Source organism: Lissotriton vulgaris, chromosome 3_1 (genome assembly GCF_964263255.1).
Source record: "Lissotriton vulgaris chromosome 3_1, aLisVul1.2, whole genome shotgun sequence".
NCBI lineage: Eukaryota > Metazoa > Chordata > Amphibia > Caudata > Salamandridae > Lissotriton > Lissotriton vulgaris.
In genome coordinates, this window is record NC_141689.1 from 773,499,425 (window position 1) to 773,523,188 (window position 23,764).

General features: G+C 50.0%; 1 protein-coding gene across 9 annotated transcripts in view; it reads left to right on the plus strand.

The window, feature by feature from the left end:
- The window catches only part of CSNK1G3 (casein kinase 1 gamma 3), a 443,408-nt gene that overhangs the window by 318,465 nt on the left and 101,179 nt on the right, over positions 1-23,764 (plus strand). For 6 of the 9 annotated variants that reach the window (XM_086961092.1, XM_086961090.1, XM_086961085.1 and 3 more), the window contains exon 9: positions 16,109-16,257. In XM_086961092.1, coding sequence (XP_086817218.1) covers positions 16,109-16,257 — 149 coding nt within the window. The remainder of the gene's footprint in view (positions 1-16,108; positions 16,258-23,764) is intronic. The other 3 variants (XM_086961093.1, XM_086961086.1, XM_086961094.1) reach the window with 1 other exon arrangement.

Sequence of the window (23,764 nt, forward strand, 5' to 3'; positions counted from 1 at the left end):
CTGCCCACGCCGATATCTTTAATGCCTGCCCGCCTGCCTGCCTGAATCGGGCCGCCGCGCTGCCCGTGGCGACCCGGAAGTACCTGGCCGGCCGGCCAATCTCAGCGCGGCCCGCCGGAAGTCCCGCCCCGCAGCCCGGGTGCCGAGAAGCGATCACCGCCGGGCCCGGGGAGAAGAGAAGCATGGCGGCCGTTACGGGGCTCCCGTGACCTGAGGGAGCCCCGGAGAAGGAGGAGGAGGCGTGCCTGGAGGAGCGGTAGCGGCGGGGGCGCGAGGCACATTGTCGGTGCCTGCCCCCACCGCGAGCGAAGAGGATCCCCCGCCGAGTACAGCCCGGTGAGTCAAGAGGGCTGGGGGGGGCTCCGTGATGTGGCTGGCGGTGCCGGTGGAGGCACCAGGGCAAGAGCGGTCCCGTGTGACAGTGGACCGCTCCGACATGGCTGCATGGCGCTACCACTACAATGTTGGGGGCACATCCGTCCAGAGAGCCCACGAGGCGTGGGCATTCCTGCAATTAGAGCCTGAGAGGCCCGGGGGCCATTATTGATTGAGAAGGCTCCCGAGTCGGCCGCATGGTTGTTGAAGAGCCAGAGGGCTCGGGGCATATCGGGGCAGATTGTCGTTGCCCGTCCCCAGAGGGCTCAGTTGTGTCTACAGCCACGAGGGCTTCAAGGGCGGCCCCGGTTGGCAGTGGGTCGCCCCAACGCTTGGAGAGTCCTGAGAGGCTCCAACGTGGTAGCAGAATTGTGGAGAGAGCCTGTGTGGCTCAAAGGGCCATTACTGTGTATCTGAAAGAGACACGTTAGTGATAGATTCCTTACCTTAGAATATCCCCAGGCGTCAGACTGGATCCGGAAACTTTTGCGTAGCAATACCCCTGCGCGCTGGTAGGCGTCGTCTGCGGCTCCGCGTCCGTCGTCGGCGTCGTGAGCGCCGGGATGACGTCATCGGAGTACTTAGACGGCGCCCATGCGCGCTGACGTCAGTTCTTCTTTTTTCCGCGCCAGCTAGCGCAGATCCGGAAGAAGCTCTACCCCCAGTCACTTTTTGACTGACTGTTTTTTGATCCTTTTTGATCTTCTCTTAGTCGACTGTCTCGACTATCGGTGCCAGGGATGCCCGGGTTCAAGCCTTGCTCGAAGTGCGGCCGACTCATGTCGGTCACGGACCCCCATCGCCGGTGCCTGAAGTGCTTAGGCCTCGACCACGACGATCGAACCTGCGTCGACTGCCGGGCTCTGACGTCGAAGGCTAGGCGGGAGCGGTCCCGCAAGCGTCTCGAGCTGAGGCACTCGGCCCCGCGCCGCTCCAGGTCCCGGTCCCGGTCCCACGGGAGGTCGAGGGACAGGTCGCGAGGTCGGAGTCATCGACGTTCCGGGAGTGGACACCGATCGTCTGGTTCCAAGTCCTCAGGTAAGAGGCATGAGAGGTCGGAGCGACACCATCGATCCTCCGACCCGCCCCGACGCTCGCTCGATGCGGCCGGGGACTCGGGCGACACCGCCCACGCGGCTCCGCGGGAGTCGCAAGCGTCGCCGCCTGCCCCACACCTTCGGGTCCCTGGGCACGGCGCGTCGCAGGAGGAGGTCGAGAGGTACCTCATGGCCATGAGGGCCCTCCCTCCTCAGTCGGTTCCCGTGGCGCCTTCGGGCCGATCGGCTCCGTCTGGAGGTCCTTCCGGGTCGGGCGCTTCGGCCCCGACGGCGTCGGGTACTTCGGGCCCGGCGCCGCTGGCGACTTCGGTCCCGGCACCGCGCGACCTCGCTGGATCCGGCTCCGGATCCGGGACCTCGCCGGTCGACCTTACGACCTCGCCGGCGCCGTCCCTTCAGGTGTCGTCCCCGGCAGCCGATGTGGTTGCCGACCCCAATGCTCCCTACGGTCCTACTCAGGTGTCGGAGGGGCGCCGCTGGGCGCCGATTCCGTCGGCCTTCGGAGACTTCTATCTCCACGAGGAGGCCCTGGCTGTTAATCCTGGTCTCCAGGAGCCAGGTGACGAGGAGCAATGGGAGGGGTCCGAGGACCCTCTGGCACGTGATTGCCAGTCGCATCAGGACTGGACATATGAGCTTGGGGAGGCCAGTGGTATTGACACCTCGCCAGACACTGGATTTACGTCGCCCCCGACTGTGGCTTCGGAGGCGGGTTCTGCTTACAGCGTAGTGTTGACGAAGGCAGCTAAGGCCTTAAACCTTCAGCTCCCCGTCGCGGCCGTGAGGACTAATCTCCTCACTGAGGTCCTCAAACAGCAGTCCGGCTCCACGGAGTCCCTTCTGCCGTTCAATGAGGCCTTGTGTGACGTTCTTCTGGGCACTTGGTCCAAGCCCGCCACAGGCCCCCCTGTGGACAGGAACGTGGCCAGACGCTACCGCCCGGCACCGGGCGACCCATGCTTTTTGTCCACCCATCCCACCCCCGAGAGCCTGGTCATCCAGGCCTCTAACTCCCAATCCGCATTCCCGTCGGCCCCGCCCGACAGGGAATCCAAGAGATATGAGCAGTTCGGGAAGAAGGTCTTCTCGTCTGTGAGCCTAGGGCTACGGTCTGTGAACACCAACTGTCTCTTGGGCCGCTACACCCACACCCTGTGGGACACGGTTGCGGAGGTGCTGCCACAATGCCCTGAGGAGGTCAGGGCTAAACTCAGCCAAACCCTTGCGGACGGCCGAGATGCGGCACGTTTTTCTATCCGGTGTGGGCTGGATACCACGGACTCACTGGGCAGGGCGATGGCAACGACGGTGGCGGTTCGACGCCACGCCTGGTTGAGGTCCGCCAACTTCTCGGCCTATGTCCAGGCCACACTCCTGGACATGCCGTTTGATGGCCGTCGCCTCTTCGGCGACAAGGCAGACCATGCGCTGGAACGTTTCAAGGACTCCAGGGCCACGGCCAAGTCCTTGGGCCTTACGGCCCCACGCCAGCAATCGGGTGCCTTTCGCTCCTTTCGTGGCCACGGAAGGGGCGCCCCACCACGGACCGTCAGCCACGCGCCGTAGAATGTTCAGCAACGCGGTGGCGGCCGTGGGAACCGCCGTGGCGGTGGTCGGGGCCAGCGGCGAGGCCAGTCCACACCTCCCTCAGCAGCCCCCGCCTCAAAACCTTCCTAGTCCGAGTTTTCAGGCCCATGTGACGCCTGTGGGAGGCAGGGTTCGCCATCACCTCTCCCACTGGCATACAGTCACTTCGGACAGGTGGGTGCTGCAAATTGTCCGAAGGGGTTTCTCCCTCCCCTTCGAGTCTTCCCCTCCATCCATGCCACCTCAATACCACCGTGTGTCGGGGGATCACTTGCAACTTCTGCAAGAGGAGGTTTCGGCCCTCTTGGCCAAGAGGGCCATCAAGCGCGTTCCTGGGCCAGAAGTAGGACGTGGTTGTTACTCCCACTACTTTCTGGTACCCAAGAAGGGCAAAGGGGGCCTACGCCCTATCTTGGATCTGCCGAACGTCAACGGCTTCCTCCGGACGGAGAAGTTCAAGATGCTCACTTTGGCTCAGGTCCTGGCTGCCCTGGACCCGGGAGACTGGATGGTAGCGTTGGACTTGCAGGACGCCTATTTCCACATCCCCGTCCAGCCGGCCCACCGGCGTTACCTGCGGTTCATGGTAGGCCAAGAGCACTTTCAGTTTACCGTGCTCCCCTTCGGCCTTGCCAGCGCCCCACGGGTGTTCACAAAGGTGATGGCGGTGGTCGCAGCCCATCTGCGCAGACAGGGGATATCAGTCTTCCCCTACCTCGACGACTGGTTGTTGAAGGCGGGCTCGCCCCAGTCAGTCGTCAGCCACCTCCAGACTACGGCCGACCTCCTGCACTTGCTGGGGTTCTCCATCAATGTGCCGAAGTCACACCTGTGTCCCTCTCAAAAGCTCCTCTTCATCGGAGCGGTTCTCGACTCGGCGCAGTTTCGGGTTTACCCACCCGAACAGCGGGTTCGGGATATTCAGGCTCTGATTCCGGTATTCAGGCCGTTATCCCGTCTCGGTCAGGTTGACGCTGCGGCTTCTGGGGCTGATGGCCTCCTGCATCCTTCTGGTGCGTCACGCCAGGTGGCGGATGCGGGCTCTGCAGTGGGACCTGAAGTTTCAGTGGGCCCAGCATCAGGGCAACCTGTCCGATCATGTCCTGATCTCGGAGGGCACTGCGAAGCAACTGCAGTGGTGGCTCACGGACCGCGACTGGGTCAGTGGCAGACCCCTCTTCCTACCCCAGCCGGAGCACGTAGTTGTGACGGACGCGTCCCTCCAGGGCTGGGGTGGCCACATGGGAGAGGCGGAGATCAGAGGCCTCTGGTCTCCGGCGGAGTCCCGGCTCCACATCAACCTTCTGGAGCTGCGGGCGATTCGTCTTGCACTGAAGGCATTCCTCCCCTCTGTCAGGGGGAGCGTAGTGCAAGTGTTCACCGACAACACCACCGCCATGTGGTACTGCAACAAACAGGGCGGTGTGGGGTCGTGGACCCTATGCCAGGAGGCTCTGCGCCTCTGGCAGTGGCTGGAACATCAGGGCGTGACCCTGGTGGTTCAACACCTGGCAGGCTCTCTGAATGCCAGGGCGGACGAACTCAGCCGCCGGTGCATGATGGATCACGAATGGCGTCTGAACTCGGACGTGGCGCAAGGTCTCTTTCGACAGTGGGGAGAGCCTTGGTTAGATCTATTCGCCACAGAAGAGAACGCGCAATGTCAGCAGTTCTGCGCGTTGGAGTTTCCAAGGCGGCGCTCGCTCGGAGACGCTTTTCGTCGCGAGTGGAGCTGCGGTCTGTTGTACGCCTTTCCGCCTATACCACTTCTGCCCAGAGTGCTGAAGAAGATCAGGCGCGACCGGGCCCAGGTCGTCCTTGTGGCTCCGGACTGGGCACGAAGATACTGGTATCCCGAGCTACTCAGCATGTCAGTCGATCCCCCGATTCGTCTGCCTCTTCGGGAGGACCTTCTGTCGCAGCAGCAGGGGACGGTCCTGCACCCGAACCTGTCCAGTCTCCACCTACAAGCTTGGAGATTGAGCGGCGGCAGTTGAGGCCATTTGACTTGCCTCCCGAAGTCTGCGATATCATTCTGGCAGCCAGGCGTCCCTCCACGAAGTCGGTATACGCCTGCCGGTGGAACAGATTTGTGGCATGGTGCACAGCAAAGGCTGTGGATCCTCTCTCTGCACCCCTCTCGGAAGTGCTGCTCTTTCTTCTTTCCCTTGCCCAGCAGGGCTCTGCTCTGGGCACTCTTAAAGGGTACCTTTCTGCTCTATCAGCCTTCTTAAGGCTACCAGATCAGCCTTCTTTATTCAAGTCCCCTATTGTAAGTAGATTTCTGAAGGGCATCACGCACATGTTCCCCCCTGTTCCCTTCGTGATGCCCCAGTGGGACTTGAATCTGGTTCTCACCTATCTGATGTGTGCTCCCTTTGAGCCACTTCATAACTGCCCCCTTCGTCTCCTTACTCTAAAGACGGCATTCCTGGTTGCCATCACCTCTGCCAGGAGGGTGAGTGAGCTCCAGGCTCTTTCTTCTTCTCCACCTTTCCTGTCTGTTCATCCTGATAAGGTGGTGTTACGTACACGGCCTTCCTTTCTGCCCAAGGTTGTCACGGCCTTCCACATCGGGCAGTCCATCACTTTGCCCACCTTCTTTCCGCCTCCGCATCCCTCGAAAGAGGAGGAGAGGCTCCACCGTCTGGATCCAAAACGTGCGCTCTCCTACTACCTAGATCGCACACGCGAATTCCGGGTGGATGACCAACTCTTCGTTGGTTACGTGGGCGCGAAGAAGGGAAAGGCTGTGCACAAGAGGACCATCTCAAGATGGATCATCTTGTGTATTCAAGCATGCTACTCCATGGCGAGGAAGGAGCCCCCGGCTGGATTGCGGGCTCACTCCACTCGGGCCACGGCAACGACAACTGCCCTGGGCCGCGGTGTCCCCCTGCAGGACATCTGTCAGGCAGCCACGTGGGCCTCGCTGCACACGTTCGCAAGACACTACTGCCTGGACAGTCAAGTCCGGAGGGATGGCTTCTTTGGCCGTTCCGTCCTCCAGGACTTTCTGGTGTGATATTGGTTCGCAGACCCACCACCGGGGTTGGTATTGCTGGGGTATCTATTCTAAGGTAAGGAATCTATCACTAACGTGTCTCTTTCAGATGCACAAGTTACTACTTGTGTAACGATATATCTGTAAGAGACATTAGTTAGTGATAGATTCCTTACCGCCCGCCCATCCTCCCCGTTCTGCGAACCGATATCTAGGGTTAAGGTCATCCCCTTTCAGGGCCCTAGTTTCATGGCACCAGTGTTAGTTCTATCATGGCTCTGCGTATCTGGCGCGGAAAAGCTGTGTTATCAGAACTGACGTCAGCGCGCATGGGCGCCGTCTAAGTACTCCGATGACGTCATCCCGGCGCTCACGACGCCGACCACGGACGCGGAGCCGCAGACGACGCCTACCAGCGCGCAGGGGTATTGCTACGCAAAAGTTTCCGGATCCAGTCTGACGCCTGGGGATATTCTAAGGTAAGGAATCTATCACTAACTAATGTCTCTTACAGATATATCGTTACACAAGTAGTAACTTGTGCTTTAGAGCCACGGAGGCTCAGAGGGGGCATGTTGCTTTAGAGCCAGTGTGGCTCCAACGTTTGACCAGTGTTGGCCAGAGCCTGTGTGGCTCCAACGTGCACAGTGTATGTGTCCCAGAGCCTGTGTGGCTCCAGCATGGCGCAGTTTGCGGCCAAGGGTCAGTGAGGACCCTGTCGCAGTTCATTTTATTGCGATGCCCAGCACTTTGTGGGCACCTGCCACGTTTAGGCTTTTGTACTTTGGACTGGCGCTCTGACATTGGACCCAGGGCACCCTTGCCCCATCAAGGCCAGTTGGCCTAGGGACTGCCACAGGTAGTGGCTTATGTAGGGTTGGTGCAATGTGATTTCTATGCTTTTGAATAGTTATTGCTAATGTGAGTTTTTGCGCTAATTGAGTTATTATGCACCTCTGAATGTGTTACTGCATCATGTGTCTTTTCTTTCCATGCGCTGCACCTCTGAATGTTTAGTCATCATGTGTCTTCTTGCGCTGCACCCCTGAATGTATTTTATTGCATCATGTGCTCTATTCTCTCTCTACACCTCTGAATGTTTAGTCATCATGTGTTCTTCTTTATTACTCCTCTGAATGTAGGTTATTACATCATGGGTAATGTGTCCTTTTCCTAGACCCCTAAATGCTGAGTGATACTTAGGTGGTTGTCTTTTCTACTCCTCTGAATGTAGGTTTATTGCATCATGAGTAATGTATTCTTTCTTAGACCCCTAATGCTGTGTGATACTTAGGTGGTTCTTCTTTCTTAGTACAGGTGGTCCTAGTAAGGTCCTGGTTCCTGTTACCAGTGGTTACTGGTGGTTATCTTTGATTATTATTTTATGTTACATTTATTCTTTATTCTAGAAGTGATTTTATATTCTACACTTTATCTAGAAGTTCTATATCTGATTTTGACAGGCGCCCATGTGGCCCTGTCTTGTGTACATAATCCCTGTGAATATTGCCCGTGCCAGTTGGCACCATGTATATGTGTGATTTTATCTGGTGTGTTTTTACAATACAAAAGTTATTTTTATAATAACCTTGTGTGGAGTCTCTTTTGTGGTGTGCCTAGTATGTTGTTGCTGTTGTGCGCTGTCGCAAATGCTTTACACATTGCCTCCGAGTTTAGCCTTACTGCTTGAGCCAAGCTACCAAGGGGGTGAGCAGAGGTTATCTTGGCATGTGACTTCCTTGCCCTGACTAGAATGGTGGTTTCTGCCTGGCTTTGGCGTCAGCCTTAGCCTACCAGAAATAGCCAGTTCTAACAGTACCTAGCATGGCATTAGAACAAAATGTTACCAAATGTTATGGTTCTGATGCTGACATCACTGTGTTTGGCATGGAACAGACTTGGGTGTGCAACATGTTGCCCTGAGTTTCACGTCATAACATCATGTGACGCATTATGGGCGTTTAGGGGGCATTTTAACTAGGCAAGGAGGAAATGTGCCAGGTGTGTCACAGGTGTGAGCTACGTATTAAAGGTAATGTCGAGTGTTTCTCTGACGCTGGTACAAAGGTGGGATGACGAACTGAGTCAATCAGTCAAATAACTTTATTCACATTTAGTAAATGCATAAAAGTACAAGTAGTTATCACAGTACGAATTGATCAAGGAATAATTCAAAACAGTTAAAAATTAATTGTATACATTTTTCCTTTTAAAAGATATCAACATTTATATGCATCCACATTACTGGAGCTAGCATCTATACATTTATGAGAGGAATATTTGCAGTAATCAATTTATGGTGGTAACACCCTCACGTGTGGTTTGTTCAGAATAGCCAAGCACTGGAAACATGGCTGTGCTTGCTTCCCTGCCCCCTGGCTGTGCTTGCTTCCCTGCCCCCTGGCTGTGCTTGCTTCCCTGCCCCCTGGCTGTGCTTGCTTCCCTGCCCCCTGGCTGTGCTTTCTTCCCTGCCCCCTGGCTTTGCTTGCTTCCCTGCCCCCTGGCTGTGCTTGCTTACCTGCCCCCTGGCTGTGCTTGCTTACCTGCCCCCTGGCTGTGCTTGCTTACCTGCCCCCTGGCTGTGCTTGCTTCCCTGCCCCCTGGCTGTGCTTGCTTCCCTGCCCCCTGGCTGTGGTTGCTTCCCCGCCCCCTGGCTGTGCTTGCTTCCCCGCCCCCTGGCTGTGCTTGCTTCCCCGCCCCCTGGCTGTGCTTGCTTCCCTGCCCCCTGGCTGTGCTTGCTTCCCTGCCCCCTGGCAAGCCTGGCTGTGCTTGCTTCCCTGCCCCCTAGCTGTGCTTGCTTCCCTGGCTGTGCTTGCTTCCCTGGCTGTGCTTGCTTCCCCGCCCCCTGGCTGTGCTTGCTTCCCTGCCCCCTGGCTGTGCTTGCTTCCCTGCCCCCTGGCTGTGCTTGCTTCCCTGCCCCCTGGCTGTGCTTTCTTCCCTGCCCCCTGGCTTTGCTTGCTTCCCTGCCCCCTGGCTGTGCTTGCTTACCTGCCCCCTGGCTGTGCTTGCTTACCTGCCCCCTGGCTGTGCTTGCTTACCTGCCCCCTGGCTGTGCTTGCTTACCTGCCCCCTGGCTGTGCTTGCTTACCTGCCCCCTGGCTGTGCTTGCTTCCCTGCCCCCTGGCTGTGCTTGCTTCCCTGCCCCCTGGCTGTGCTTGCTTCCCTGCCCCCTGGCTGTGGTTGCTTCCCCGCCCCCTGGCTGTGCTTGCTTCCCTGCCCCCTGGCTGTGCTTGCTTCCCTGCCCCCTGGCTGTGCTTGCTTCCCTGCCCCCTGGCAAGCCTGGCTGTGCTTGCTTCCCTGCCCCCTAGCTGTGCTTGCTTCCCTGGCTGTGCTTGCTTCCCTGCCCCCTGGCTGTGCTTGCTTCCCCGCCCCCTGGCTGTGCTTGCTCCCATGCCCCCTGGCTGTGCTTGCTCCACCGCCCCCTGGTTCCCCTTCCCCTGGTTCCCCTTCCCCTGGTTTCCCTTCCACTGGTTGTGCTTGCTTCCCTGCCACCTGCTTGTGCGTGCTTTCCTGCCACCTGGCTATGCTTGCTTCCCTGCCACCTGGCTGTGCTTGCTTCCCTGCCACCTGGCTGTGCTTGCTTCCCTGCCACCTGGCTGTGCTTGCTTCCCTGCCACCTGGCTGTGCTTGCTTCCCTGCCACCTGGCTGTGCTTGCTTCCCTGCCCTCTCACTGTGCTTGCTTCCCTGCCCCATCGCTGTGCTTGCTTCCCTGCCCCCTCGCTGTGCTTGTTACCCTGCCCCCTCGCTGCGCTTGCTTCCCTGCCCCCTCGCTGCGCTTGCTTCCCTGCCCCCTCGCTGCGCTTGCTTCCCTGTCCCCTCGCTGTGCTTGCTTCCCTGTCCCCTCGCTGTGCTTGCTTCCCTGTCCCCTCGCTGTGCTTGCTTCCCTGCCCCCTGGCTGTGCTTGCTTCCCTGCCCCCTGGCTGTGCTTGCTTACCTGCCCCCTGGCTGTGCTTGCTTACCTGCCCCCTGGCTGTGCTTGCTTACCTGCCCCCTGGCTGTGCTTGCTTACCTGCCCCCTGGCTGTGCTTGCTTCCCTGCCCCCTGGCTGTGGTTGCTTCCCCGCCCCCTCGCTGTGCTTGCTTCCCTGCCCCCTCGCTGTGCTTGCTTCCCTGCCCCCTCGCTGTGCTTGCTTCCCTGCCCCCTCGCTGTGCTTGCTTCCCTGCCCCCTCGCTGTGCTTGCTTCCCTGCCCCCTCGCTGTGCTTGCTTCCCTGCCCCCTCGCTGTGCTTGCTTCCCTGCCCCCTCGCTGTGCTTGCTTCCCTGCCCCCTCGCTGTGCTTGCTTCCCCACCCCCTCGCTGTGCTTGCTTCCCCGCCCCCTCGCTGTGCTTGCTTCCCTGCCCCCTCGCTGTGCTTGCTTCCCTGCCCCCTCGCTGTGCTTGCTTCCCTGCCCCCTCGCTGTGCTTGCTTCCCTGCCCCCTCGCTGTGCTTGCTCTCCTGATTGTGTGTGTGGCTCTGGGTGGGGGTGTGTGTATGTGTGGCTCTTGGTGGGTGTGTGTGTGTGTGTGTGTGGCTCTTGGTGGGTGTGTGTGTGTGTGGCTCTTGGTGTGTGTGTGTGTGTGTGGCTCTGGGTGTGTGTGTGTGTGTGTGGCTCTGGGTGTGTGTGTGTGTGTGTGGCTCTGGGTGTGTGTGTGTGTGGCTCTGGGTGTGTGTGTGTGTGACTCTGGGTGTGTGTGACTCTGGGTGTGTGTGTGTGTGTGGCTCTGGGTGGGTGTGTGTGTGTGTGGCTCTGGGTGGGGGTGTGTGTGTGTGTGTGTGTGTGGCTCTTGGTGGGGTGTGTGTGTGTGTGTGTGTGGCTCTTGGTGGGTGTGTGTGTGTGTGTGTGTGGCTCTTGGTGGGTGTGTGTGTGTGTGGCTCTTAGTGGGTGTGTGTGTGTGGCTCTTGGTGGGTGTGTGTGTGTGTGTGGCTGGCTCTGGGTGTGTGTGTGTGGTAGTGATTGCTGTCTGCCGAGCTCGTCCGTAGGGTACAATAGGTCTCACATTTGCGCGAGATTAAGCTAATGGCAATGTAAATGACAATGCAATTTATTTATTTGTTTTCAAAACCAACACATAAATACAAATTTTGTCATTTACAATGCCAATAGCTCTAACTTTTCCAAAGGCGAAACCATTCTTCCCTGCCCCCTGGCTTTGCTTGCTTCCCTGCCCCCTGGCTGTGCTTGCTTCCCTGCCCACTGGCTGTGCTTGCTTACCTGCCCCCTGGCTGTGCTTGCTTCCCTGCCACCTGGCTGTGCTTGCTTCCCTGCCACCTGGCTGTGCTTGCTTCCCTGCCACCTGGCTGTGCTTGCTTCCCTGCCACCTGGCTGTGCTTGCTTCCCTGCCCTCTCACTGTGCTTGCTTCCCTGCCCCATCGCTGTGCTTGCTTCCCTGCCCCCTCGCTGCGCTTGCTTCCCTGCCCCCTCGCTGCGCTTGCTTCCCTGCCCCCTCGCTGCGCTTGCTTCCCTGTCCCCTCGCTGTGCTTGCTTCCCTGTCCCCTCGCTGTGCTTGCTTCCCTGTCCCCTCGCTGTGCTTGCTTCCCTGCCCCCTCGCTGTGCTTGCTTCCCTGCCCCCTCGCTGTGCTTGCTTCCCTGCCCCCTCGCTGTGCTTGCTTCCCTGCCCCCTCGCTGTGCTTGCTTCCCTGCCCCCTCGCTGTGCTTGCTTCCCTGCCCCCTCGCTGTGCTTGCTTCCCTGCCCCCTCGCTGTGCTTGCTTCCCTGCCCCCTCGCTGTGCTTGCTTCCCCGCCCCCTCGCTGTGCTTGCTTCCCTGCCCCCTCGCTGTGCTTGCTTCCCTGCCCCCTCGCTGTGCTTGCTCTCCTGATTGTGTGTGTGGCTCTGGGTGGGTGTGTGTGTGTGTGTGTGTGGCTCTGTGTGTGTGTGTGTGTGGCTCTGGGTGGGGCTGTGTGTATGTGTGGCTCTTGGTGGGTGTGTGTGTGTGTGTGTGTGGCTCTTGGTGGGTGTGTGTGTGTGTGTGGCTCTTGGTGGGTGTGTGTGTGTGTGGCTCTTGGTGTGTGTGTGTGTGTGTGTGTGGCTCTGGGTGTGTGTGTGTGTGTGTGGCTCTGGGTGTGTGTGTGTGGCTCTGGATGTGTGTGTGTGTGGCTCTGGGTGTGTGTGTGTGTGACTCTGGGTGTGTGTGACTCTGGGTGTGTGTGTGTGTGTGGCTCTGGGTGGGTGTGTGTGTGTGTGGCTCTGGGTGGGGGTGTGTGTGTGTGTGTGTGGCTCTTGGTGGGGTGTGTGTGTGTGTGTGTGTGTGGCTCTTGGTGGGTGTGTGTGTGTGTGTGTGGCTCTTGGTGTGTGTGTGTGTGTGTGTGTGGCTCTTGGTGTGTGTGTGTGGCTCTTGGTGGGTGTGTGTGTGTGTGTGGCTGGCTCTGGGTGTGTGTGGTAGTGATTGCTGTCTGCCGAGCTCGTCCGTAGGGTACAATAGGTCTCACATTTGCGCGAGATTAAGCTAATGGCAATGTAAATGACAATGCAATTTATTTATTTGTTTTCAAAACCAACACATAAATACAAATTTTGTCATTTACAATGCCAATAGCTCTAACTTTTCCAAAGGCGAAACCATTGCATTGTAAATGCTTGTTTATACTTGTACCAGATCTGATAGAGACATCTAGCCGCAGATTCCATAACTTTGGAATTTTCCCCAGGTGCCAGTCTGCATCTGGAATTTATTTCGACAATACCTCTGCGTGACTGCATCGTACGGCTCTGTGATGACGCTTTCTCCGGATATGACATCAATAGAGCCATATAAGTCCCCTCCGGCGAGCGGATATCAGTTCCTTCTTTTCTGTGCTACAACACGGATCTGGAGAAGCGTATCTCTGGCTGTTTTTCGGCCTGCTGTGACGATCTTTTTTCTGACAAAACAGTGTGCTCTATTCCCTCTGGGTTTAAGTCTTGTGGGTCTTGTGCTTGTAAGATGTCTGGTGCGGACCCACATTCTATCTGTATGTGGTGCCTGGGTGAACACCACTACGCAGACAAGTGTGACGCCTGTCAGCGGTAGAAGCCAAAGGCGTTGAAGGAGCGGTGCATGAAGCGTCTGATGGCGCGGTTGTCGCGTCCTTCTGGCTCACGTTGATCTTCCTTCCTGACCATAGGTCGTTCCTGGGAGTGCCGCTCTTCACCCTGTGGTCAACTTTCCCAGTATCCATCGGCATCTCACGATAAGCAGTCACAAGACGTTGGGAGGCCTGATCCTCAGTGGTTCATGATGCAAGTGTTTCTTGGCCTAGTGCTGAGACTCCGCTCTGGCGTCAGTCTCGAACAACCCGGTTTTCCCTGGAGCCGGAGCAACCTGGAAGCAGATGCAAGAGTAATATGAAACTCTCCATCTGGTCTTTGGGCCCTTGTCTACCTCTGCAGCGCCTGCAAGCCCCACAGAGGTCATAGGCACCATAGCTGCATCATCTACAGTGGGTTCACCCTCAGCAGCCGTCCCAGCCTCGGCTGAGGTGCCGGTGCACGGTCCTTCACGGCCACCAATGGCGTTCGATTCCGGTGTGATGCCAGTCACCATTTCGGTACAGAGTGGCCCAGCAACTCAGGGAATTTCGCTGGTCAATGTCCCCTGCCTAACCGGGGACATCTACAAAGCTTGCCCCGGCATGACTCTCGGCTCTACAAACAAAGCGTGTGTGCAAAGACCAGCAGGACAAACCATAACACCAGCAATAGAATAAGTGGTGCAAAAAAACATACAGACTGAGTTAAATCTGGACCAAAGGAAGTAACTCCGCAGAAAAAAGTCGCCATCTACACAAATTGATAAAGGAAGGAGGAGACAGGCTAAGAGTTGAACTCTCCCTGCCTATTGCTAAACCTATGTAGGGCCGCTTCCGCTTGGGCTTCAGAAAGAAGAGCCCCATCAAATGGCATGTCCATCAAGAACGACTAGACAGGTTCCGTAAATCCAGATGCCCGTAGCCATGCATGTCGTCGCAATGCCATGGCAGACGCCATGGCCTGTCCAATGGAGTCAGTGAAATCCATTCTACATTTGATGAGCAGTTTGGCTGTTTGAAGGCCATCTGAAACCAACTGCTGCCAGGCTCTTTTTCTGCTATTCCTACATACATTTAGTCGGTTGTTGGTATTGACCGGCTGGTTCTCTTGGAGGACTGTTGTAGAATTAGTTTGCAGAACTTCCTCCATGTGGTGACGGCTATGGTATGTAGTTCAAAAGTTAAGGAATCTGCAGCTAGATGTCTCTATCAGATGTACAAGTTACTTAGCTTTGGTATTGTAATGTCTGGTAGAGGCACACTCTAACAGCAGATTCCTTAAAGTCCCGCCCATCCTTCCACCTCTGTGAAAGACCTGTGAGACATGGGGTAAATCTCTGTATTTAAACGTGTTTGTATACCAGTGGTAACTATCTCTCGTAATAGTGGTCAACCAACATTTTATTGTTGTTTCATGGGTCTTGTATTGGTATGTTCATGCCTCTCACTTCCATTAGTGAATGGTTTGTAGAGTGGAGGGTGTTCCTCTTTTTTAACCCTTTCGCTGCTGATGACGAGCTGGGCTCGTCATGGTGCACAGTGGTCGTGTGCTGATGACGAGCCCAGCTCGTCATGAACAATGGGAATTTTAAAGGATCAGCGCAGGAGGAAAATTGCCTTAGCAGCCAAGGTGTTAAGGATGTTTCTGCTCCCAGGTGCAGGATTTCACGTAGCCGGAGCATCGTTTATTAATATGGGTTTTTACTTTAAACCCTTTGGATGGTATTGACATTCCATTTCATTTTATTTGTAACTAGCTTACCCGTCGCTCGTTGCTGCGATTTCAGAAGAAAGGAAATTTAAGGAAACTTGTTATGATAACATTCAATTTACATTGTGTCATTTTTATTGAAACTTATTCATTTTAATATGGAAAACATTTTAAAGTGTTGTTTACTTTCTGTTTATTTATTCGAGTGCGTGTGGATACACGGTATTTTTTGTTTTTCCGTCTGGTGCGTACACAAATAAATTAGAAGGTTTTCCGATGCGTGAGCTGGCCACATACAGTTGTCCATGTGAGAAGCACGGATTCTCCAAATCTAGTCCACACACTTGCAGCAATTGTCCTTGTGCTTTGTTGATGGTCATTTCAAAAGCGAGTCACACCGGAAACTGTAAACGTTCAGTATTGGAAAGATTATGAGGGCCCTGGGGGCCGATATTTAACACATTTTTCTTTTTTGCCAGAAACCTTCGCAGGAGTGTACTCAACAACTTTTAACCAATTTTTTTTTTGCCATAAACCTTCGTGGGAGTGTACTCAACAACCTCCCAAAGTTTCATGGCGATCGGATGAATGGTATAGTAATGCATAAAGGACAAACAGACAGACATACATTTGTTTTTATATATATAGATTGGTACTTTTTAAAGATTTGGAATTTTTTTAGCCCACTGTTTCCACAGCCAGCTTCTAGAGCGGCTTATATGGCTTCATTGACGTCATATCCGGAGACAATGTCATCATGGAGCTGTACAACGACGTCCCCAGGCCCGCAGAGGTACTGCTGAAAAATTTCTGGATCCAAACTGGCACCTGGGGAGAATTCAAAGGTTAAGGAATCTGTGGCTTGACTGTGTCTCTACCAGATATTATGTTACCGAAGGTAAGTAACTTGGACTTTGTTGTCAGTCCTAACTTATCATTAATCACATTTTCAATCCAAATTCTCAACTTTTAAAAGTTGAAAGAGAAATGGCTAGCTTGAGGCTCAAACTTGATTAAAACCTGTTACCGGCTCTTATTTTTGCAGTTTTATACTTCATTAGGAGAGATAATTACTGCCCTTAATATAGTGCAGGGGCTTCGGTTGGGATAGTGTACATCATTGTGGAAGTTTTTATGTGAGAATTTGATTAATGAATGGCAACGTATCCAAATTGGCACAAATGGTTATTCTACAAATGGCTAACCCTGGCATAATATAATACTAGGTGTTGAGATATTTTGAAAATAGTTTCTGATTGACATTCTTATTTAATAAATGAACCATAACACAAGGAAAACTGAGAAAAATAATGCAAATAATAAATACTAATTCGATGCATGAACATATGTTGCACATATACCAAAATAAAAGTTAATTTCCTTTATAGAAGAGATGGCCACATATCTACGCTATGTAAGAAGACTAGATTTCTTTGAGAAACCAGATTATGACTACTTACGAAAGCTCTTTATGGACTTGTTTGATCGGAAGGGCTACATGTTTGATTATGAATATGATTGGAATGGCAAACAGTTGGTAAGTAATATAAAGTTGTTGTTTTTGAGAATTAATGTGAGCAGTCCTGTCCCCATGTTGAAGACTAAAGACAACTAGTTTGTTATTGTATGAATATGTATCCTAAATTCAGAAATGTACTTGCGAGCAATAGAAAAGTCATAAGTTGGCTAACTGTTGTAATTGTAGTGCCATTATTTAATATTGTTGATTATTGTTAATTTAGACAAAATGAAAGCTAAAAATCTCACTGATGAATTATAATTTCTTCAGCAACTTAAATTACCTTGTCTCTATACGTTTTACAAACAAATTTACAGACATTAAGTTATTGTCGTTGAGTTCTCTTTTACCTAATCCAAGATAATGGAAAAGTGAACTAATCATGACAGACAAAATGCAATTTTTACTCACACACAGGTGCATTAACATTTTTACAACCGTATAAATATGGAAGAGTTTGTTTAAGTTAAAGGCTCATAATATCACATAGAAAATATGATACAATGAGGGTGTTGTGTAATGCTGTTGGAGTCGAAACATGCAAAAATGAGTGTTTTTAAACCTACAGAATGGAAATAGATGAGTTTTCAAAAGGAACTTAAACTGATGTGAGGAAACATGGTTGAGAGAAGCAAATGAGGAATGTGGGGAGTAGGAAAAGAGATGGTAGAACAGAATGCATAGCTGATGAGCAGATGATTAGCAGTAATCACAGTCAGTCAGAAAGATCCAGGTGAATAGTGTTACTTAAAGAAAAGGAGCTTGAGATCCTTCTTGATCATCGCATGTGATTGACTGTGCCCTGCAATCTTTTCTTAACTCTGCAGGTTGTAGCATGAGGGATTAAGTGCTGAAAAGAGTACATTGAATCCTACCTTTTAAGTTTGTTTGCAAAATAGAGATATGCGTTCCTATATGCCAAATAGAGCTATGGGTTCCTATATGCATAATTGTGTGTAATACAGCCAGACTTGTAGATTGAGCCATCTTCATTTGAGAGCAATTTTCTTTTGTAGCCAATGACACAGCAATCTGCCTTACGAGTGCAAAGTAATTGTAGACCAGTTAGGAGGGAGTTGCCGAGTCAAACCATGAAATAACAATTTGCACAGTCTGTATTTGTATGTATGTGTGTATATTATGGCAATTCTAAAGCGCAAACCTAGCTGGTTTGCAACGGAGCACTACCCAGAGGATTCATGGGGGAATGGATGGGACAGAGGGAGGAGGTAAAGCACATAGAAGGGTGTTCGCTAGTGGAAATGGCGAGAAGTCCACCTATTTGATATAGTGTTATTTAAAGAGATGAGTTTTCAATTTTGTTCAGAATTTTGGATGGGTTGATGCTGTTCTGATGTTTAGGTGTATGTTGTTCCAGATCTTGGTGTTACAGGCAGTGACCGTTTGTTTTCTCCTCCTGCTGTTTTTAACCTGTGATCCGACAATGTCAGAGCACCTCATCTGGTATTGACCTTCAGATATTGTTAGTTTTTTTAATAGGTAGACAGGGATCTTGGTGTAGAGGGCCTTGCAAATAATGCAGCTGATCTTGATGATGATCCTGGCGTGCAGAGGTGAGCCATTGTAGGTCTTTTAGTTAAAAAGTGAATTGGTTAGATTTCTTCAGCTCTTTGATGAGCCCCACAATAATATCATTTGAAAATGTGCACTCTTAGCTGTGATTAGATGTTCTCCTTTGTCTAATGTAATGCCTCATGATTTTCAGTAAATTATTAAATGATTTTGATCCACAACATTAAATCAAACCAGGATAGAGCTGGTTGTGGCAGTGTGAATAAAAAATTAAGAGAATCTCAGTTTCAGAGGGTTGACTTTCAAATGGTGACTAGTAATACAATCTTGAATGCTCTGGAGCAACGTGGTAAGATATGTGCTGTAAACAGGGGACCATATCTTGAACTAAAGCTGTCATGAGAATGCTGTTGGTATGAAAACCCTGATTTTTTCAGAACGGCCATAAAGGGTTCAAGGTGGAGACAGAGGAGTTTTGGAGCCAAAATTGTTTCTTTAGGAACGCCGAATTGTAAGGTGACTGAGCTGGAGAGTTGAATGTTTTATTTTGATCTTTAACCAGTTAAGACTTAGTCCCCAGAACCTACCCACCCTTTGAAGAGGTCGATGATGGTCTAATGATAAACTGTATTGAAAGTGGCAGATTAGTCGAGAACTATTTGTGAAAGTTTCTAAACCACGACCAGTGCATGCAGTAATATTAATAGCTATGAATGTACTTTCTGATTGCGTCCTTTTACCCTTGTGATTCCCCTAAATCACCAAAATGTGCATTGTTTTCAGGATAGTTTTGAAAGTTGGTTGCTCCTCGAAACTGGATGGAATAAAATAAGTCAAAACCAACTATAAAAAAAGGACACGAGCAAAAATGATTGTTGTCTTTTAGGTATCAAAGGGACTGCACGTAGGTTCTATGATTAGATTTTAGAGTTTTCTTATCACCCTGCCATCACAGTGAAAATGATATGGAGCCCCTTCCATCGGTCTACTCTTCACTACATTGCAAGGAGTTACTTTTCTTCTACACTTGTTGTCGCATTTAAGATAAGCAGATTGTTGAACGGAAAGGAGCATAATGCAGTACCTGACATAGTAAAAAAAAAACTTGTCATCTTTAACTCTACTAAAGAGGATCAAAACTGTGTCCCAGACTCCAGCATTCACTGTTGGTTTCCAACCATGAGTCTTGCATCGATTCATGAGCACCAGAGTGATAACAGTGCAGAGTTCCAGCAAAACCAGATTGTGTAGTCTAGAATGCTACAATGATCTAATTGTTTATAATTCCCATCAAAGGTGCTTCAAAGTTCACGACACAACAACGCAACTAAAAATGTAGCTTTGGGTACGAAAAATACTCTTTCTTTTGACAAAACGTTACTTAGCTTCTTGAGAATAAGGCGGTCTGTTGTGCAAACTCCACTGGGGAAATCTATATTGCTTTACAGTCAGTTCAATCTTTTTGCAGCCTAAGATGTTCCTCCGGCAGGTTCTTCAGCACGGATACCTGCAGCATAGCAAGGAACAAGGGTAATAATACAGTCCGCTACTGCTGTCTCAAGAAAGAGGGTTGGATTCAGCGTACTTGGTGTTACGGGATCTCTGCAGAATGGAACCTTAGTAAATCTTCCACACTCAACTTCCCATCATCACATTTTCTTCATTTAGATTGATAGGATAACAACTAGGAAGATAAAACGTTAACGTTTTATACACTACAGAGCATAGTTGCGAGGCAACCACTGGTGAAGACGCTATTCCTATTGCATGACACACCTATGTGTTTCTGTCACTCAGTAGGTTTGTAGTTGTGTGCTCATTTCTGCCCAATCACTCCTGCCCACACCACCTCTGTGGATCAAATGATTTCCTCTGATATAGAAGTCAACTGGCACCTGGCACTAAGTGGTTCTCCTGGTGAATACCATGGCTCAGTATTTGACATAAAATTCAAAATTCAATCTGAACGATTATTACCATGACTCAGTAATGTGCTTTTAAGTTTTCATCTGAGCAGTGTTTTAGTAGATCATAATTAAGAATTATGTTTTTATGTCAAACATAAGGTAATCATTTTTTTACGTGTGATATTACTGTAGCAGATGAATTTATGGTTACTACGGTTAGTCTAAAAAGTAGCCAAAAATGTGGCCACCGTTTCAGCTTGTAAAATAAATTGTACAAAATTCTTCACAGAGAAGCAGTTTTCATTAGTGTTCAGATAATCGAAGAAAGTTTGAAGCTCAAATAAGGTCCCTCTCCAGATCAAAAGACAATCATCAATGAATCGTCCCCAATAGCAAATATGGTTGATCCATTTCTCACCCCTTGGGCCCCAGATCCACTCCGCCTCAAACCATCTCATGAAGAGATTAGCAAAAGACGGAGCGAATCTGGAGACCATCGCTGTCCCAAGCTTCTGTCTATACCACTTATCATCAAATAAGAAGATATTATTCTCCAATACAATCTTTGTTATTTCCATAATCATATTTGTGTGGTCAAAGTATTTAGCAGGTCTCTTATTCAGAAAGCTCTCCATAGCTTTCATCCCCAACACATGATCAATATTAGAATACAATGAAACTACATCCAATGTTGCAAGGATCATGTCAGATTCCCATGCAACATCACTCATCAAATTGAGCACATGTTTAGTATCCTCAATATGCGATGGAAGATTCTCAACATATGGCCTAATAAACACATCAATGAATTGAGAAAGTCTCTCTGTAGGACCACCGATGCCCGAAATAATGGGTCTGCCCGGTGGTTTCTCTCGATTCTTATGTATCTTGGGTAGACTATATAAACAAGGGGCCCTAGGGAACTCCACTCGTAAGTATACATACTCATCATAATCTAGTACACTGGCGTCATACCAATGCTTAAGTCTAGAGTTAATCGTCTCAGTAACTCGTAAAAGGGGACTTACCGACTCCTGTTCATAATATTTGTTATTCTTAAGTTGTGACAAAATGTCTTCATTATAATCATTCTTGTTCATTAAAACAATATTGCCTCCCTTGTCAGCCATACGTATGATCAGTTCTGAATTAGACGATAGAGATTTTAATGCCAACCTCTCTTCTTTATTAAGGTTAGCTGGTAAGGAGATATTTGGACCCTGAAGCTCTCTTAAAATTAGTCGATCAATATCAAGATTGACAGCTTTATAAAAAGCATCAATCATGTTACCTTCCGATAATTGGGGTCCCCATTTAGATTTTGTTTTGAGTCTGCTGCTAACGGAAGAACTCTGTATAATTTCCAGATCTTCTAACAAGGCACTCATAGTAACTGGATCATCTTCACTCTCTGTAATTGAGAGAAGAAGTTTAGTATCATATACCTCCTGTATAGTAATGTTACTGAATAATGTTGTGATAGATGAACCATATTTCCGCTCTATGTCCTGATTCGAAAAATATTTTTTAAGTTTAAGTAACCTCGAAAGTTTATATACATTAATCTTCGCAGTGTGCCAATCAATACTCTTAGTCGGACTGAATCCCAAACCTTTTTTCTATAATGAAATCATATTATCTGACAGAACATGTGAAGAAAGGTTGATAATCTCCATCTCATTTGTCACTTCTTGGTTTATTTCCAGGACCGTGTTCTCATCCCAACTCTTGTTTTTTCGTTTCCTTTTTCCTCTTGTCCCTCTCCTTGTCTTTCCCCGCCTCTATCTCTTAATCTCCTTACTGGTTCTCGATTCCCCATCCTGAACCGACGGACCTCCTGGAAAAAAGAATTATCTAGAATCTTGCCGGTAGTCAACTCATCCTCATTCTCACTAGTTGTCACACTGCTAGAGGAAGACGGGATCTCTTAACTTGATGGAGTTGCGGTCTTCTTAGAGACCTGCTCCTTGTTGCCCAAATAATCAAATCTACGTGCAAATGTAAAAATACGACCGGTCTTATAGTCCTATTCGTCCCGTTTTTGTTTCCTCGCTTTTCTACGTTTTATGTCTACCTGTAGATTCATCAAAATATCATCCAGTACAGTATAGTTTTAAACTGTAGCTTCCGGTAGGTTCAATTCCTTAATTTCATCCTCACAGGTTTGAATCTCTATTAGTAATTTGGCAATTTTTCTTTCTGCATTTTCTATAAAAATCTGAATGAGGTTATTAGAACTAGTAGTTAATTCTTTCTCCCATCGGTCCAAAAGGTCAGGATTTAGATCTTCATATGTCGGAACTATCTGTGATCTAAGACCACGTGGAATGCGTTTAAGGGTGAGATACTGTTTGAGCGTAACTGCGTCCCACCATTTATTAAGTTCCAATCTCTTAAATCTCTCTAATTTGATCAATTTTGCACGTAAACCTTCATTTTTAGTTTTGTTAATTGAGGTTACTGCTGCACTAATAGAAGTACCCGAACTTAAGTTTTTGAACAAATCTTGTGCCTCTTGATCCCTATTCATAATGATACCACCCTTGCGGCCGCCCAGACCCGAAATAAGTACAATTACAAAAATGGCAACCAGGTCAAAAGTCAGGCGCACAGCTGGAGGTAAAACAATATGAAATTAATTTTAATAATCTTGAACTCCATGAGAGAAAGGGACCGGTTACCACTATATCCCAAGAAAACCCTGAATGTCAGTTTAGAGTTTGTCAAACAACATCATTGGTTACTCTCTGAGCTCTACATCAATAAGAAAAAATACAATCCATGCAATCATGTATTTAGAACATTTTCAAGTCAGTGCAGAAGTAATGTCTGTAGAATAAGAATCCACTGTAGTAAAGTTATCCACAAATCCAACTCGTTATAGTTGTCCAAAGTAATTTAATGGTCGTTTTCCAAAAATACGTTCTTTCGTAGTCACTATTTCTTACTGGAGGCATGGTACCATCTCAAAACAAGGTCTAGTATTTTTCAATTCTCCCAAGCATCATGGATCAAGGGAGAGAGGCTTTAAGGAGCCAGAAACCTATTGGGCAGTGACTCCTATGGTGCAGAAAAAGTAAAAGCACCACTTCAAAGACCCAGCATATGTCCGGGGCAATGTAGTGGCGGACTCGGTGATCATAGCCACAACCAGGAAGAGATCAAATATTGCTACCACCTCTGTCCCCCCACCAGATAGAGAAAGCAAAACAGTTGACCTGGTGGAAAGAAAATTCGAAAGAGGAGCTGCCATCCAATGGAGAATAGGAAAATCAAATGCTTTACTAAATAGAAATGCAAAGAGCAAAAGCCCTGGCTGAAGATGGAAAAGGTATTGCAAACATCCGCCTAAAGTCAGCACTAAGCTGCAAATATAGCAGCAAGACAGTTAGTGACTAGAACAACTTTAAGACGCCGTGCATGGCTAAGAATATCGGGATTCAAGAATGAATTACAGGCCAACATCATCAACAGCCCATTCGACAGGGAACATTTGTTTGGAAAAGCAGCTGATGGCATGCTGCAACATATGAAAAAGGACGATGATACAGTGAAATCAAACACAGGCCCTACATTTCAGGAGCTGACCAAGAATGGGGAACCCTCTCACAAAACTAGAAGACCTAAAAGAAGCAGTGCGTTTCAAACAGGATCACAGTACCAAAGCTTTCAAAGCACGAGCCAGCTGTAGTCTGCATGACAGCAGTGGCAATTCCAAACATTACAGAGCCACCCCTTTCGCCGTTGAGCTGTAGGAAGAAACTTACCATAGAGAGGGGCGTCAACAACACCAAAGTGAATTTTTAAAGTTGGTCTTTCACCCACACACAAAACCAGTGAGCCGCAAAATATGAGTGGAGGAAGGAGACATAAGACAAGTTGGTTCTCACTATAATAATACAACATGGATACGGCATATTTGGAGAAACACCCACCAACACAGCCAAAAAAAAAAACGCACACAAAGGAAGAGAAAACCTATCTTCAAAAGAAAGTAAAAAAAAAACTGCTACAAAAACAAGTGGCCGAAAGAGTCCCTGCCAAAGAGAACAAGCACTGGCGTTGCCAATAGGTCTCGCAGTAGG